This window comes from Calliopsis andreniformis, chromosome 5 (assembly GCF_051401765.1).
Source record: "Calliopsis andreniformis isolate RMS-2024a chromosome 5, iyCalAndr_principal, whole genome shotgun sequence".
Taxonomy (NCBI): Eukaryota; Metazoa; Arthropoda; class Insecta; order Hymenoptera; family Andrenidae; genus Calliopsis; species Calliopsis andreniformis.
In genome coordinates this window covers 5,615,331-5,633,706 of record NC_135066.1, presented here as the reverse complement: position 1 = coordinate 5,633,706, position 18,376 = coordinate 5,615,331, and the positions used below count along the sequence as shown (strand labels likewise).

At 35.8% G+C, this 18,376-nt stretch overlaps 2 protein-coding genes and 1 long non-coding RNA gene across 3 annotated transcripts; 2 read left to right on the top strand and 1 right to left on the bottom strand.

The window, feature by feature from the left end:
- Window positions 1-3,148: 3,148 nt before the first annotated feature.
- Puf (ubiquitinyl hydrolase 1 puf) lies at window positions 3,149-15,518 on the bottom strand. Its single transcript, XM_076379044.1, has 10 exons — window positions 15,351-15,518; window positions 14,769-14,865; window positions 14,309-14,660; window positions 13,934-14,231; window positions 6,397-13,853; window positions 6,146-6,336; window positions 5,897-6,074; window positions 5,659-5,825; window positions 4,904-5,574; window positions 3,149-4,837 (listed from the first exon to the last, which is right to left on the bottom strand). Exons 1-10 carry the CDS (start codon window positions 15,391-15,393, stop codon window positions 4,008-4,010), a joined length of 10,284 nt encoding a protein of 3,427 aa, XP_076235159.1. The 5' UTR covers window positions 15,394-15,518; the 3' UTR covers window positions 3,149-4,007.
- LOC143179726 (uncharacterized) lies at window positions 15,109-16,524 on the top strand. The gene is made up of 3 exons (XR_013001999.1): window positions 15,109-15,211; window positions 15,353-15,472; window positions 16,390-16,524. It is a non-coding gene; the product is annotated as an uncharacterized LOC143179726 (long non-coding RNA).
- On the top strand, window positions 16,525-17,781 carry LOC143179725 (uncharacterized). Its single transcript, XM_076379046.1, has 2 exons — window positions 16,525-16,809; window positions 17,250-17,781. Exons 1-2 carry the CDS (start codon window positions 16,666-16,668, stop codon window positions 17,442-17,444), a joined length of 339 nt encoding a protein of 112 aa, XP_076235161.1. The 5' UTR covers window positions 16,525-16,665; the 3' UTR covers window positions 17,445-17,781.
- The last annotated feature ends 595 nt before the right edge of the window (window positions 17,782-18,376 follow it).

The following is an 18,376-nucleotide window of genomic DNA, read 5'->3' as shown; positions in this document are numbered from 1 at the left end:
TAGTACGCCCCCAAGTTGTATTTTTTTTTATACAGTCTTAACCACCTCCGAATTGAATTACTCGAAAGCACAAGCGTTCTATCACGTGTATCGTATTTTTTATCTTTTTCTTTCGTTTTTTCCTTCTTTTGTTATTTATAAATACGGAGATTATCGAAACGCGTTTCATAAGACAAAGGCATTCGTCACGATTCGAATATTAAAAGTAAATGTAAATGCTTCTCACGCACGTACTTCTATACGATCTATACGTCTCTTTGCATGTCCGTTTCTTTCACCTTATTTTCGAGCTTTCGATTATTACAATATTTCCGATTCTATTGAACTAAATCGATCATCGACATATGACTGTTAAAAATACTTGATTTAGTGGAAAATTCATTGTAACGTCTGTGCGTGTACGAACAAGTCTCATCGCGTCCGTATTTAGTTTTGTTTCCTCTTTTTCTTTTTGTAAATTAGCGGAAATAGACCTAAGAATCACTAATCACAGTATTCCCATCACAATTACTTAATACGTCGAATATTAGAAGTACAGTTTGAAACGTTACACGGTACAGTAGGTCCTCGATTAACCGAGTCATAATTATCCACGATCTTTGATATCCCTCTCGATTATTTAATCAATTAACGATAAAAGTACAATAGGACCCTGACTGAAATGTACGACACTAGAAAAATTTGAAATTGAAGTATCACAATAATTTCCAGAACATACAAAAATGGGTCATTAATAGGCTATTTCAATTTTTAATCTGACCATTAAGTTAGTTCATTAAGGTCCTACTGTGCTTTTATGAAACAGATACCAGTACAGTGGTGCCCACTTTAGCATCCACCACTATCCTCATCAATTCTTAGAAAAAGGGTCTCAGAGTGAGTTTCGAGCTGCGTATCTAAGATAAACAAAATCCTCAAAGAGGTGTTTCGATACTTAAGTATATTTCTTTTTATAACCTATCGACCGATCCCAACCGAGTTCGTCTCGATTTCGTCGTCAGTCACTCTTGTTCTTTCGTATTCGTTTAATAGAACTCTCAAGCCTTCCTCTAAGATAAATGTTCATGTATACTACTGGACTGCGGACAATAAAGTGGACACCAACGTACTTATTTGGTTTCCTGTGAAATCTACCCAACGTGTTTGGTTTTTCATGATATTCATTAACGATGTTAATATACCAAGAGAACGAACTTCCTTAATAGAATGTGACACTTAAAACGTCCTTGGAAAAAACCACTCACACGAGAAAGCTTGTCATCAACGATCTCGCTTACACATCATTCTTCTTCCTCGTTTTTTAAATACTTATCGCATTCGCATCCTAGAAGGTAATGACAATAAAATATGGCCATCGGTAGCTGCATTCAAAAGCTGTTGTTTTACATTGCGCGAAACGTTGCTTCTCGTTCGTAAGCAGATCAACATCGTTCGAAGTACTGTTTGAGACGTGGTCACTTTACACTGGAAACGGTAACGACTCGAATGAATGCTTTTTGGTGAGTAACGAAAACTTTTTGAAGTAGTACAATATTCGGTCTATCATTTTGGGAAAAAGCAAAAAAGAAATTTCTGTACAATTTCTACCGAATTGGATTAAAAAGGAAGTAGAATGATCGAGGGATACTGAACGAGATGTACCGTCTTCAACTCGCTAGAATCTTGCGACTCGTTACCAGCAACGAGCTTATAGAGTACAGGAATCACCTTTTAAGGTTGATTCGTATTTGTTTTATCAGAGCTTAAATTGAAAGAAATTGAATACTATACAGAGTGTAAGACTGTAGGGGCTCACTTTTTTTTACTCTTCTTAGTGAGAATAATAAGCCCCCAAAGTCTCAGACCTTTTTTTTTGAACATTTTTCGATATTTGCCAAAAAACATTCGTTCAGATCATTGTCTTCCCATCTTAGCTAATTAAGTAACGTTAACGCGTTGAAGAAACAAGTATCTCGCACAAGAACACCGTACAATCTTACTTTTTAACATTCGTCTCGCTTTCGCTGTTCAGTCATTCGTCGATTACGCGTATCCTCGAATTTGTAAACACACATGGTAATTCTTGAACTTTAAATTGGACGAGATATACTTTAGTGCCATCGTTTGACAATTAAGCTCAAATTATGACGACGAGAACGTGCTTCTGGCTATTATACGTGTGTACATGTCTGTCTCTGTGTGAATGTGTGTGCATGCACTCACCACGTATAAGCGTATACAATAAATCACGATTTCTTTTAGTTTAGCTAGGTAAAACAGTATTTTGGATACCTCGAAGGCAATATTTCAAGGAATCTATTTCGCTTGATGATTAGAATACGTTCAGTAGATTCGTTGACATACTGAACTAGTACAAATTAAAATGAACTACAAAATGAAACACATTTCTTGAAATATATATTGGTGCAAATACTGTTTTACGAGCAACTATACTCTTGCATTTGCTTCTTAAACAGAGAATCATCGAAAAAATTTAAAACTTAGATATGAAATTCTGAAAATGTTCGACGAACAGCGACGAAGTAATTCAACTATAGAACAACTCAAAAAATAGAAAAAATATATATGATAAAAATAAAAATTAATTTTTGCCCATGATATACAGTTATTTGATGTTACAGTAACGAAGTAGAATACGTATGTAAATGAAGAGTGTAGATCTTGTAATGGATATGTTTCCGATTTTCTTTCATTGAAATTTTTATCATAAAAACGTTCCCTTGTAATTTTTCTTATTTGTCGAATTATTTAAAAATTTCACGATTGTTCATTTGTGATGTGAGATGTCTTTATTTCTGTTTTTGCCATACAACAAAAAAGAGAGTAATCTACCAATATTGCCAGTATTATAATTTTTTATTTATAATCATCATAATTAAAAAGTTTTAGTGCGAATTACGAATGGTAGAGAGTAATTGAAGCTTCCTTTTTTATTTTTGAATTAAAGTTAATTTTTTTGTTTTACAAAAGAAAATAATAAAATAATCGTGATCCTTATCATGAAACGTAAATGATTACGAAAATTTTGTAGGAAGTGAAAATTATAAATGCAACAAAATACATTCGCGACATCAAAATTAAATCTAAAAGAATTGTTATGGTATGTTTTATATAACAGAAAAAAAAATAAATAAAGTATTCCCTAATTTATATGCACATTATATCAAATACAAGGGAACAAAATAGCATAATATTATCATATATAAATTAGTTGGAAAGACGTGCAATGATCTACATATATATGATAAAAGTACTCATTTATAAATTACATGATTAATCATCATTTAAACAACACATTAGAATACAATGGAAAGTATGTTACAATGACAAGTTAATGCAGCTTCTAGATCAATGTGTAAATATTTAAACATAGACAACTCCGAAGCTTGATTGAAAAAATACTATTATTATTATACTTTACCTTGAAAAACTTAAAGAACCCTGTGAAACCCCTCAAAAGTCGAGACAAAGTACAGAAAAAATGATTAATAGGTTTAATAAAGCTTTTGTATCATAACTCTTATACTATCTCAAGGCTTTTCACAATTCCTGTTAATGAATACTGGGCGGCTTGTATTGTTGCACATGCCAAAGTGCATGTAAATATGTTGCCAAGAGATAGGTGATCTCACAGCACTAACGAACATTTATTATTTAAAATGAAAATCATTCGATTCTGATCCATATTTTCTTTTCTTTTTTTTCTCTCTATTTCGTTTATGTTAGTATAACTTAAACCGATAAAAAATATCTTATTCGCCTACATTTGGAAAATAAATCGCATTCATTCGATACATATACAGTGACATATGTATCTATTTTTTTCTTTTACTTTTTAATGGAACACAAACGCACTAAAATTTGTTCATCTAAATTTGAAACGCACATAACCGAACGAACGTTTGTACCGTTTATCTTAAGGAGAACCACACACAATTACACGTGAACTCAGTCCTGTATTATATGCTTCTACGCCATAAAAGCACCATTCGAAAACATATACAGAATTAATTGCTCTTTGTTTGCAATTGCACAATCATTTGTAGATCAACTATTGTTTTCTCCAGCATTTCAAGCCAAGAGACATTAGTCAGTGAACATCTTAACTGATTCGTACAATTGTTGGTGTCGATTAAACTTGGTGATACCGTGCTGCCACTCGTAGGAATACTTTCCGACTGAACATTATTCTTGTGCCTTGATATGGTTTTGTCATCTCCAGAGTCGGAAGAAGCCACATCATTTATTTCTGTTTTATCTTTCTCTTCGACTTCTATATCAGACACATTTTTCTGCTCGTTATGTTCTTTAGTTGGTAAATGCAATTCCTTATCAGTTGTTTCACCGTCTTCACTAACATTGAACTTCCGTTTCTTCGAGGGTGCTTCTATTTCCTGTTGACTGGATTCTTTCACTTTAATGGCTTTAGTTCGAGATAACAGAGTCTCTAGGGCTGGTAGCAAACTAGATGGTGGTTTCAGTCTTGTACTGCTGCTGTAGACAAGAGCTAACGCTCTTAAATCCCCGGTTAATCTGTGCGCAGATGCTTGAATGTCAACCGCTTCCACCATTGCCACCATGGAGCTAACTAAGTTGTCGATAAGTAAACAGGTTTGTTCAGTCAGTACATGGTTAGCAAGTTTGGGAAAGAAAGTCTTGAGAAAGGCGTGGATAGCTGGCACTCCTAACGACGACCTCTCATCCAGTAGCACAGCATCTACATAGTCTACAGTATAGGAAGAGCAAAGAAGAGATGCAATATGTTTTCTGTCAATGTGTGTAGCTGCATGAACGTCTAACCATAGTCTAGGAAACAGCGCTAAGTGTAATGGGACACCTGTAATCAAACCTTTTGGTTATAAACAGCAATATGTTTCATAAGGTTTCACGACTAATATCTCACCTTCGAATCCTAACATAGCGCTCAAATTAACTAATGTGTCTGTCATGCAGTCGTTGTTGATTGCTAATCTGCACATTACGTCGATGAGTTCGTGATACGGCAAATAAAACTCTAGCAAGGCGCTATCGTATTCTGGATCTACTCCTTTCGATGCTTCCAACTGGGAGTGTGGCACTGCCATTTGAACCATCGGCCTAGCAGGCCGAGTAGGCATCTTCCCAGGTGGAGTAGATCTTCTTGGAAGATATGGACCAGGTGGAACAGCGGCGTGAGACTCTTGAAGAGCTGCATGGCAGTGTGAGAGCAATGGTGCTAAAATTAATATAGCTTCAGCAGGGACGAGCATAACAAGCTCTTTTAGAAGATCTATAGCAAGATTTCGCATGTCTGAAGGATTGTAGGTATTCAACAACGTCGCTAATTTTCGCAAAATATCTGGCCATTCTTTGCAATTCGCCAATATATTTCTCGCGTCGGGGCCGTCCCTTGCGGTTCTGATGCATCGTACGAATTCCACAATAATGGCTATCAGTTCAGCTAAATCCCCAGCGACGTGACATGCTGTTGCTTCGTGATACATAATGTGTAGCATATGAAATGCTTCCAGAGCCATACTTAATCCACCGTTATATACAACATACAAACGATCATCATCCGATTCAATGAGGATACTGTAAAATATGAATTAGTGGATGTATATTCAATTTACGTTGTTAAATCACGTGCTAGAAAAAGAATTATATTAAATGTTTTACCGAAATGCAGAGATCAATGTAGCCCAACATGATCGTCCATCTAATCCTTGTAAATAAGATGACAATGTTCCTCTCCTAAATGATGCGATTTCAGCTTCTTCTTGTTCTGTTTGATCGGGGTGCTTTGCAACTAATAACTGCATTAACTTATATAGTTCATCTACAGCCTATGAATAGAAAGAATATGATATGTAATAAATTGTACAAGTTCATGTTATATTATAAGCATGAATCTTACAGTTGAATATTGAGTAGGATGAGGTGTGATGTTTTTAAATGCCCATTGAATATTTTGATGCGCAGCTAATTGTCTGGTGAAAGTGCGTGATTGTTGGCAGCAAAGTCGTAACAAACCATAATAGGCTGGTAACATTACTCTGTTAAATAATACCACATCCTGGTCTTCGTGATCAGCTCTAAAAAAATATGTACAAGTTAAAGAAGATGATCTAATTTCTGCCACTGTCTAAAGAAAGGCAATGCTTACAGTATGTAGTTAAATGCAATGTTTTTAGTTATATGCGGATTATGTAATATAAGAGCAACATTTTCTGGACAATCTGAGCAAACGTGATACCAAAACAACAGTACAGCTTGCTTGTTATGGTGCACCGGAATGCTAGGCTCAGAAAGTTTAGGATGAAATAGTGTCCATAAATCATTGAGATACTGACCGAACTGAAAACCAGGTATTGTCACATAATTCTGTTACGAAGTATAATATTATACTGTACTTACCATTAACTTTTCCGTCTTGGAAACAACACAATATGTGAGCAATGCAAAATAGGCAGTGAGTTTCATCGTACCATGAGTCTGTATATCGATATAATGTCTTGCAGGTTGGAGTAGTCTTAGTAGTGCTGTATATATTTGATGCAAGATCAAAGTAGCTTCTGGTGATAGTTGTAATTCTCTAGAGGTATTGCATCCTAAACCCAGCCTGTGGGCACTACGATAGCCCTGTCTGAAATGGGGAGATGGAACCAATGATACGAGAAGAAATGCGGCTGCAGCGCGAACTCTTTGATTTGAATGCTCCAACAGGAAATGCTGCAACCATGTGTCTAATCCCTGTAACACCCAAGCATGTGCGAGCTTGCTTCTTGTTACAGCTAAAGCCAACCATTCCAGTGCTCCGTGTGGTGCGACTCTAGCTGCCTCCCATACTCTTCCCAAAATCAACTGTGTCATACAAGGTAATCCGCTCGGTCCTGAACTTTCTGTCAGTAGTGTCAGAAGTTTGAAGAATGGTTGGCACATGTCTGTATGCTTAGTTATAGCTTGAAATATCATTGTTACAATGTGTATTGCTAATCTGTCATTCCAGCGACACAAGGATTGAATTAAGTTTCGCGTTTGGTTAAGATTAATAACATCTCGTGTTTGTTGGTATAAAAAGGGAAATCCTTTGCCTCCAGCTACAGCGCTAAGATCCGCAGGAGACAATGCTAATCTGTGATCAGGTCCTCTACTACGTTCAACCAAAGTTGCTATCAAGGTGATCATTTTATCTAAAGAGGCGGGCCTTAACTTCTCCGTTGGCATGGCGACAATTTCTTCCTCCTCCTCTTCTTCGCTAACTGCATCAACAAATTCGTGTGTCTTGTGCCCGAGATAGAAGTTTACCATTGTTGATATAGCCTGTACTCTTATTAGAAAAAGTGTTTCTTCCTCGCCCATTTTACTAAACTCATATAAAAAACTAAAATATTCAGTGAGATGTTTCAAATGTTGTTTCGCATGTTCCATGAGAGATAAGAGCATTCTTACGAATCTTGTTACGCATGATCGTGTCCCCACAGTGTTTATATCATTCTCTTCGTCGCAAAGAAGATACAAAGGTGCTTGAGTAGCGCGCAATCGTTGTATCACATGAATGCATAGCCTTTGAAACATTTGTCTAACCATTTGATTAGGGCATTTGACTAGAATTTGAATTGGCCACCATGAATCACCAGCCATTCTTTCAAGGAATCTAGCGCATGCACCAACTGAACTATTGAACTGTTTCGTTAGCAATTCTACCCACTGTACCATAGTCGGTTTCTCTTTAGCATGGATAAATGTTTCCATAAAGAACGATGTTGAAAGATCCGCCGACATCTCAGTTATATCAGGTTGCACGGAAAGTAACGTTTGTGGTATGTAGCCGCATATTTGCCACATAAACGTAAAATATGTATGCTCGAATATATTTTTATCCTGCAGAAAATGCATATTATCTTGCCATATCCAATCTTCAAGTTCTTTGTTCAGTTCTAAAGGTGGTAATTTATTAGTATTCTTATGAACTAGTGAAGAAGGCTGTCGTCCATTCGGACTGGAAACAGTAGCTTCGTCTTCCTTTGCTTGATCCCCAGGATCGGCACACCATTCGTAAAAAAGCATGTAAGCAGAATTTGTTTTTTCAAAGCTAAAGTCCATGAATTTATCTGTAACTGAATCGTAAGTTTTACTTGTCATTTCTCCGCCAAAACATTCAGCTGCTATTTGATTTGGATCAAAAGGCTTAACTTCAGCATCGTTAAATAAAAACCACTTATCTTTATTAGGGGACGTGCGATCTCTAATAAAGCTATAATAATGTCCACCATCGGCTGTCCCAGTATGAACTGTTACACCTATTAAATCGTATTGATAGTGTTCCATTTCTTCTTCTTCAGTATCATTCTCTAACGCTGTTTGACAATCTCCTTCAGATTTTCTTTTCTCAGATGCTTTTTTTTCTTCTTGATAATGTTGCGGCATAAGTTTCTTCTCGACGTATCCAGACATGTCTAATCTTAATGGAAAACTAAAATGTGTGTTTACTTTCTCCTTTAACATAGTTCCCATATTAAACGTATAGCGCATAGTATTGAAGCACAGTATATGTGGTAATTTCTTGAAACACGCTCTCTTTTCTGCTCTTGCTTTTTTGCCACACTGCGAACATGTATACATGTTGTCTCCTTCCAAAGTGTCTTTAACTGTAACTTCGTCTAAACTTTCATAAAGATTTCTCATGTCGGCGACCTGACAACGCACAGTATAAAATTCTTCCAGCGTTCTGCTCACATGCTCGCAATCTAGTGATACAACATTGTTAGATATTACACCACAGAATAGCGTTTTCACCAAATTCTTTAAATCTGATGTCATTTCTTCTAATTTGGATACGAGATCTATAAAGAACTCAGCCATATCTTTTTGCTCTCCAGTATTTAGAGGTTCATGATTCATAGTATATACTCGACAAAAACTGCGAGGATTGTACGCTTTTCTTTCAGATTCTAAAAGATAGGCAAACATCCTCTGTAATTCTCTTAATGTAAGCTGGTGCTTATTCGCTCTATTACAATCAGCACCTAATATAGATACACGCGCTTGAGGCATCATATATAAATGCTGCATACAGCTAGCCATGTAACAAGTTGCACCTAAGTTTGTCAGACCGACATATCCACAATCGGAACGTCCATCTTCGTGTGGCCAATAATCCCATGGGTATGGAGAATGAGGACCAGGCTTATGTTGAGCTATCAGTTTCTCGTGAAGGATTCTATAATTATCAGGAGCAGATTTAACGAGCTCAACCAAAAGATCAAAAGCTGCCGATCTAGAGACTTGACTTTTACATTTTGGAACATGTTTCGATCGAGGATTTGGCAATGCGAAAAGAAAATCGAATACTTCGTGTAACAAATTTTGGCCAATTTTTCCCTGTTTACAAGGTGGATTATGCGTCATAATATTGCAAGTAAGATTTAGTAATCCAACTAATCCGTCATCTTCTACGGTATTGTGTCGCGTTTCGAGATGTTCTCTATTTAGAACAGAATCGATTACTCTTATTGCTAATGCCTCGAGATCTATCGTTAAATTTGAATCATCTGAATTTTCTTTGATGGCTTCTTCCGGGAGAGAATCCACTAATCGGCAAACAAGCCAAAAGTAATCTCTACAGGCAGGTCCGTAAGGCTCTTTACCATCATCGAGCACTGGATGTAAATGTAGCGGTAAATCTGGTTTACGATGGGAAGGCTGCATAGCTTCTGCAATTACAAGATGTTCTAATAACGTGTTCAGCATTGGTACAATTAAGGTAGAAACATCAGAATTGTCGTCTTCAGCTCCGGTAGTGCCTAGACATAATCTATATAACGCTGTACAAACTTCCCTTCTCACTGCTGGTTCTGGATCTTCCAAGACCAATCTTCGCAACCACGTTTTTCCAAAGGGTTCTGCAGACGAGAAAAGATACTGCCTGACCGTTTCATCACTGTGTACCCAACAAACCAATAAAGCCATAGTATAATGTATGACTTGAGATCTTCCGAAAAGTCCTGTTTTATAATGATTCGGATCCCTGGGCAAAGAAGCTTCGTTTAGTATACTCGTTATTCGAGCCATGACAGCGTCTACGTTCATCATAGAAAGCATTGCTTCACTTAGTTTAGGTACAAGCAACTTGTCCACTTTGCTTCGTTTCTTTTCTTCTTTAACAACACCTAAGTGACACAGTTGCTTCAATAAACTAGCGAGACAGTCCTGCTGCCATTCGCTACCATCTCCCTGCTCTAAACATCCCGACATAAAAATATCAAACAAATGACGCAAGCCACCATGTTGAACAAATAATGTAGACCAAGCAACATCCTTTTCTTTGTCTTCGTGATTATCATCTGCATCGCCTCCGCCCTCGTGTGTAGCTGCAGAAGACGTAGAATTGACAGCGTAAGGCTGGCTCGTTGCACTACGTCTACTTAAAGATTCTACTATATATAAAGAATACATCAATTTTTGAGGACTAGCAGGATCTAGTAGTTCTGGCAGGGTCGTTTCTCCCAACTTCTGAAAACCTCTTAGCAAAGTTGGGCTGGTCGGCAGTAAAGTCAATGTGTCCCAAACTCTTCTAGAAAGTACTTGAGCCTTTGTATGAGGAATTTCCTGTCCTCCTTTAACAACCGTTTTCATAGCACTCAGAGTTCTCATTAGCGTGAAGAGTTGTTCAAAATACTGTGGCCGTAGCAACAATAACGTTGGTAAAGATTCTCGAGGTGGAGGTGGTAAAAGTGATGGCGAGTCCATGTCCCGTTTATTACATCTACCTGTACCGTTGCTTCGGCCTGCGCCAGGAGATATGAACACTAGCTGTCCATCTTTAAAGCCCATTTCTTGCAATGTCTTCTCATCGAAATCGATAGTTAACTCCTGACCCTGCGTAATCATTCTAATCGGGCCATCCGTAAGTAGAGACCCTAATACTGATCCATTATTCTGATTTGAATTCGTAGTGGACGACGATTTTTCTTGATTATTTTGCGTATCGTCCCACCATTTAGCAACTTCTGCTCTCAAGTCAGCAACATAGTCAGTACTGAGAAGGGTAAAACTGGTTTTCTCGGGAATTCCAGCAGGCTGCACAAAGATTCTCAATTGCTGGCCTTTCTCTGAAGTGTTCATAGCCACATGACTACCAGCACCTCTGCCTTCTAACACCCAGCGACGCAAATGATATGCATACCTTTTTCGGAAAGCTTCAAGATGTGTCCTCAACAATAACAGAGCTCTTTGTATGCAGCGCAAACTAGCTTCTTCATTCGTTTCTAAATCAGCGCTGGCTGCAGCAAGGTGAGTCATACACTGTGAAACAAATTCTGCTTCTTGTGTTAATTGTCTGGACATGTAATATCCATTTAAGTATTGTATAGCCGCCATACTGACATCCGTACTCTTCGCCTTCAACGCGATTCTCCATAAGAAATCCATACCGACTGAATCTACGTCTCTTAAAGGTCTATCCAAATGTGCAGCTGCCAGTCGAGCTAAATTACATAACTGTTGGAAAAGACTAAGGCCTGTCATACTGATAGTTTCTGGTGGCAAGCTTGGTAGTTTACGCATACATAAATGTTTAAGCGTATCCATTCCGAGAGCATGTTGCTCCGTTGATTTTGCTTGACTAAGCAGCCAACTGAAGAGTTCATCGGCACACGTGGGATCTTGTGACAAACACTGCCACAATATATCCACTTGTTCGAGACTAAGACGAAAACAATCAGGTGAACCCAAAGGTGAAAAAATCGATGACAGAAATTGTAATCTAACTTGTATTTCTGTTTGATGAGAGTACAAATTATTTTTTGGTCCTGTACTAGTATACGTTTTTAAATTATTGAAAAAGTGTTTCATCATACCACGTTCACGATCTGCCCACGTCGTTATCATGTGTTCGTCCATTGCGTCAAATTGCTGAAAACTTGCGAGCAATTTAGGTAATAATCGTAAAGAGACCACTACAGAACGATTGGTTGCAAGATTTTCTAAGCAACCTTCTATGAATTTCATAGGTATTAATCTATCAACATTGAAGCAAAGTAGATTGCATAAAGCTTTTTCAGCTTCTAATGCTAAACCTTCTCCTAACTGACCGATTTTATCGTCTTGCAGAAGATCCCATAATAATGTGTTTCCAGGTTTACAAACCGTGTCCAAGTTAAACTGAGAACTAACTCGTGTAACTGTTTGACGAACACTTCTTACTTGTGGAGGACGACAAACGGATCGTCTAATAGTCATTGTTGGATGGGAATGATGTGTCTGATAAGCATGCATTTGAATGGCTGTTAAATGACGTGCTGCTAATTGTGCTAACTCTTCTTCGCAACCACTTTCTTCTCCATCAAAATCCGCCATATTCTTTTCACTTTTATTTGATATTCTACTACTATAAGATCCTTCTTCATCTGAAAGCATTTCATCTAAACCTGAGGGTAAAAACGTCGGCCCTGTTGCGTGTACCAGACCAGCAAGTTCCGATATAACAGCACCAGGCCCATCTGCTGCAGCCAAAACACCAGCTACGTCGCTATCATCTTCATCGTGTGAGGTATCTGCAGAATCTGGTGCTCGATCAACATTGTGTCCTACCAATGACATGTATTTGTTTTTATTGGCTCTCCTTAATAGCGCACCTGTTGTTGGAACTTGTTGATCACCTGGATCCCAAGCCATTGCCTGTTGCTTCACACGATCTAGCGCATCAACGCCTTTTGGGTCCTCTAAAGAAACTAATCCACCAGTATCCAAAGTACTGTTTAAAACATCCTCTGCTCTATTTTTCATATCTAACATTAAATCTTTAGTTTTTATTCCACTTTCTTGGTTAACAATATCTTCCAACGTTTTGGCCACATTAGTTAATGAACGCTTCTGCGGTTTCTTCCTTTTTCTCAACACTTTCCTCTTTTTCTTCTCAGTAGCAACAGTTTCCTCTGCATTAGATTTTTCTGTGTCAGCTTCTGCATCTGAACCACTTTGTTTATCTTTCATATCATCTTGTAGAATACACGCTGGCTCTTTCATTGATTCAGTGTTACATTCAGATTTTTCTAACATAGAACCTTCTACTTCGTTTAAAGTTGCCTGCACAACCGTCGTACCCACAGTTTTTGCTTTAAAGGGACCTTCTCCGTCACTGCTATCACCTCTAGCCTGTTTCCTTGGCGAAGGCCCTTCGGATGGTGCAGGACTAGGTTCCTCTTCATCTTCATCTGGACTACTTCCATCCATTCCACTAGGATCGCTAGTACTGCTACCTCCGACGCCACTAGAACCTCTTAAAATGTCCCGATTTTTTATCGTTAAGCTTCTTGGATAACCTGAACCACCTGCTGTCCAAATAAATTTGATCAAAGCAGATGCCAAGAATAAACTTTGCTCTGTGTGGTCCTTTGGCTCCAGTTTTCCTAACAAGGAGTATAAATGTAGAACTGGAGTTGGAGCCAAGTGTTTCACTAAGGGAGCCAACAAATCATATACAGGTCGTCCACAATGTTTCAATTGTGCAGCTTGCCACATAGTGTCCATGTCTGAAGATGTAATTCTACCTTCCATAGCTAAGAAACTTAATACAATATGACTTTGTTTAATAACCTCTACATGTAAATTTGGTCCAAATATATGAGCTATTATATTATTTTCTGTCAACCAAGCAGCCAATGCATGACCAACTTGTTCCACTTCAGCAACAGTTTCGCTATTGCAAAGTTCATTGAATGCAGTGATATGAGCATTAATCTGAGCTATCCCTGCTAATCTCATAGTTAAAGTTGTACTAGTGAAGTATTTAAATGCTAAATCCAATCCATCGCGATCGAAACTTGGTAAAACAGCGTCAATAGGATCCTTTACAGCACTCCACATGAAATCTAAGTTTAAAAAATAGTGATTATAAAATGAAAAATCGAATATATATATTACAATATCAATAATTTGTCTCAAGATTTACCTGCCATTGTTCTTACTGCTGGTGTGCGTAATTCTTTGTCTCCTAAGCGGCACATATATTTCATAATACGACTGCGCAATGGTATAAAAAGTTGAATAACACTACCATAATTCAGCCAAAGTTTTAAATTACAAATCACTGCAACCATAGAATGTGCAAGACTAACAGGTAGAGTATTCTCCATATCAAAACAAGCAGACATTAAATTGAAACCACCTTGGTGACAAAATGTGGAAACTGCTCTAATTAAAGGAGCTGGTACTTCTGGATCATGAGGTTCACAATAGCCTCCTTCATCCTTTAAATAAAATAAAAAACCATATTTAATCATACATTCGACAGATACATATAATAATATATGATATATGGTATTACTTTTACTGGAGCTAAAGGATTAATTGCACCACCATGTTTCATTGCAATGTAAAGAGGAAAGTTTAACAAAAATATCTTTGATAGAAGATGAAATAATTTTTCTCTATCTTGTTGAGACCAGTTTTGTTTTGTTTGTGTTTCTCTTTGTGCAAAGTTTGAATCATCTGTTTTCCCTTCATTCACTTTTTCCTCTTCCTCTTTTTCATCTTTGGATGCTGCTTTTTCAACATTTGTCTGTTGTCCATTTTGTTGTATAATTTGTAATTGTTGTAATGTACATAATACAACACTTTGTGTTAATCGTATGAATCGATCAAAGTTCTTAATTTCTCGATAACAGCACATACATTGTCTAAAAATATGGAAACAACAGATTCTCACATAAATATAAAATTCTCCTATTAAAAACCTATAAAAATTCATGCAATTGATCCGTATATTATATTAAACAATATCAGACCTTTGTACCCATTGATTAACATAATGTAGTGTTGTGTCCACATCCGAAATACATAGAGTAGCCAATCCATCTTGTTCCTTTGATGATCTTTCATCATCTATACATAAGTACATAGTAAGACAAAATAATACATATGAGAGGAAAATAACATAAATATGAATATAAACATAAATGATCTTTACAGTAATTTTAATCAAGTTTCTCTTGCATTAAAAATTTCATTCTCTTTTACAAGCTAAATATGTCGTGCAATTCTTATATTAAATACGACTTTCGAAACTATAATGTAATAAACGTTATAGGATTTTAAATATTTAAATAGTCGAATGTGTATCGATGTATTCGGTACGATAAACTTTAGGATTCCACAGAAACTGTAAGGTTATACATTGTAATGCCACATACGAGAGGTTCGGAAAACATACTACGCGATCGTAAATTAGGTAAAGCTTTTTTCTCAAATATATTGCAGCTTAGGTCATTTTGCTACGATGTTGGGGACCGTTGCAAAAGCAAAAGTTCGCGACATGGAGTACAATTTTGATAGGTTAACGCAAAGGATATTGTATACATTTGGCTTACAGGAGAGCAGAAGGTCGTGAAAGTCAACACACACATCGCACATGGTTCCCTCTCTTTAGCCTCTGAAAGGCTTTTAATCACGTTAAGCTCATCACTCAATTTCACCACCGTCCATCCCAAAAGTTGGTAATATTATTAAACATTTGTATTCTTGATTATCCTCAACAGTTGATTAATTCCTTAGTCACCATATTGCTTTTTTACGCAGCTGCGTTCACTTGCCGCTCACTTCAAGCCGAGCAACGTTGAAATATGTCTTTTTTATTTTCCAAACTTCTCCCGTGCCTAAACAATACGACACGACACGGACGAATAACTTAAAGTATTTACAGTAATTCACGAACAACCCTTACACAAACGACGCCCTAAAAATATTTGATTATCTGTTTACCAGTATGAATGTCATTATGACAGAAGACAGCTGATCGCCGCCATATTTTATCGAAATAAATGTGTTATTTAAAATATTCAGGCGAGCTCTTTTAACAGCAATTACACACAAATCGGAGAAATATATCTTCAATTTTTAAAAATGATATAAAACATTGAATATATATCGTTATCGTTTACAAACTACGTAGATTACGTATGTATCTATTTTTTATAACTTAAACATACGATTTCGTTGACTTTCGATCATTTAAAGTAAACTTCATAGTTTTTGTTTAGCTCTAAATGCTAAATAAATATCTTTGCTCCGAATTAGAAGAGTGAATTTCAGTTTATGATTATAGACAAGGCTATACGAATTTTATTAAAACATACGATAATCGAATGTACATTTTGTTAGAAATTATTGTAATTTACATAATAAATATTTGATGAGTAATATTGCTGTGAGAAAGGCAGTCTACTATTTTTTGTTTTATTAAAAAAATAGGTTTATAACTTTTCCTTGCAATTAATTTATAACACTCTAAGGCTAAGCTTTTCATATAATTCTCAATTTTTTGCGAGAAGGCATTGATCGACTCCAAAATTAATTGAATATTACGCTTCGAAAACATTATTAAATATTAAAATTCTTTTATTTAAACAGATTATACATTCATCGTTACTTCAAGCAGACAATCAGAAAAAATATAAGCGTTGTAATATGTACGGTCCTGATGAGAGTAGTAGAAACCAGTGCTAGTAGCGCCAGTTGTTCAGAACTATGATAAACAAACTTAATCTTAAGGGAAGCATAACATCTTGTGAGATTTCATAGAACACTATAACTTACGCGTAAAGTTATTGACGTACGTGTCGAGATCACAGGGTGTCGATAAGTGCCATATATAAAGGGAGGAATAAACTTAAGGAAATAGTCAAAATGGGCAGCACGGATAAAGCTATGATCACGGGATTTATATGCAGACTTTGCAGTAAAATGAACCGTTTTGTGATTCACATATACGGCGAAGAGGGTGAGAGAATGAAGCTCGCTGAGAAAATAAACGCTTATCTTCCAATTACGGTAACATCATCATCTGTACTTTATTAATTTTAAAGCTGTTCCTATCACATATTCATAATTCAATTTTCGCATCTACACCTTGAGTACCACGTATGACTGGTTATAATTTCGTCAAATCCAACTTAAGTTTGTCGCTGTTTTTGTTTATATTTTTTTGCGAGGGTACAGATCGTTATTTATGCATAACAGTGATGATATAGCGACAAAACATCGCATTAGAGTAATATCTTTTCTTTTTATTTCATATTAACATTATTATAACATTTACTGGGAAAAGATGTAACATTTGAATTTTATTTATGTAACTAAACGAAACTTCAATTTTTTTTGTTTTTTTTTTTTTAAAGAATTATTTTAAAATTATACAATACAGTGGTAGGATTAACAAATATGTTTACATTCAATTTGGAGTCATAAAACTTTACCCTTTTGTCGTGCAGGTAAACATGAATGATCCATTACCAAAAACGGCATGTCTGCATTGTATTGAACGACTAGAAGCTCATCATGAATTGATGGAGCAATTTATGTGTGTTAAGCGAAGGTTAACTACAGAGAATAAGTCATCAACAGTAGCATCATCATCTGCCCAAACTATTGACACTGTACCAACATCTAGCCCACCTCCATGTTGACACATAGAATTGAAAATGAAAAGTTCTCTCGCTCAATACTATTACTCTTTTCTGTATTTTTACTTGCCTTGTTACTTTAGTAATTTATTATTAGCGAAACATAAAAATGTTGAACACACAGGCAAATATAGAATGTATCAATTTATTTGGCAATGTATAAAGTAATTGATTTAATTTACTTTTTTTTGAAGTTTTGGCTAATATTTTTAATTTACAATTTACTATAAATTTTTTTTATTTTTCTATTAACTGTTACAATCAATGATTATTGATATGAAACATTTCATTAATTTTCTTCTTTACTGGTACTGAGCGATAATAAATTTAAATATATATTTATATAAATAATGTTTCAAATATGAATACATTTGGGCATGCGCAATAACAATATAATGCAATTTATTTTATGTACTCTGTATTATTCTCTCATTAGAAAATATTTTCAGACATTTTTTGACAATTCATGATACTATTGTACCTTCAACACATTCATGTTACTGGTGTACAAAGATAAATAAAGTAGATAGGTGTATTAAAGCAGATTTTTAGAGTATTAGATAATATCATGTGAAATGATTGATTGTAAAAATCAGAAAATAAGCTTTAGAAGACAGTGTTTTTACTAGCACTATGTATTAAATATATAAGATTGCCAATATTATTGTACATTATATCATATTCATACTTTAGCATCAATAGTAGAGATGTCATAACTCTAGATGTATAAGGTACAAAATATGATAACAAGAATATTCGCATAATTATACTGTATTATCATATATTATTATGCAGAACTTAACAAAATTTCAATGTTCATTTTTAAGTTGCAATATAATAAATAATCTATAAAACCTTCTAAACATAAAATTTTGTTTAATCTATTGTTATATTTTGTATTTTATTATCGTATGTAAGCATTGAACATATTTAAT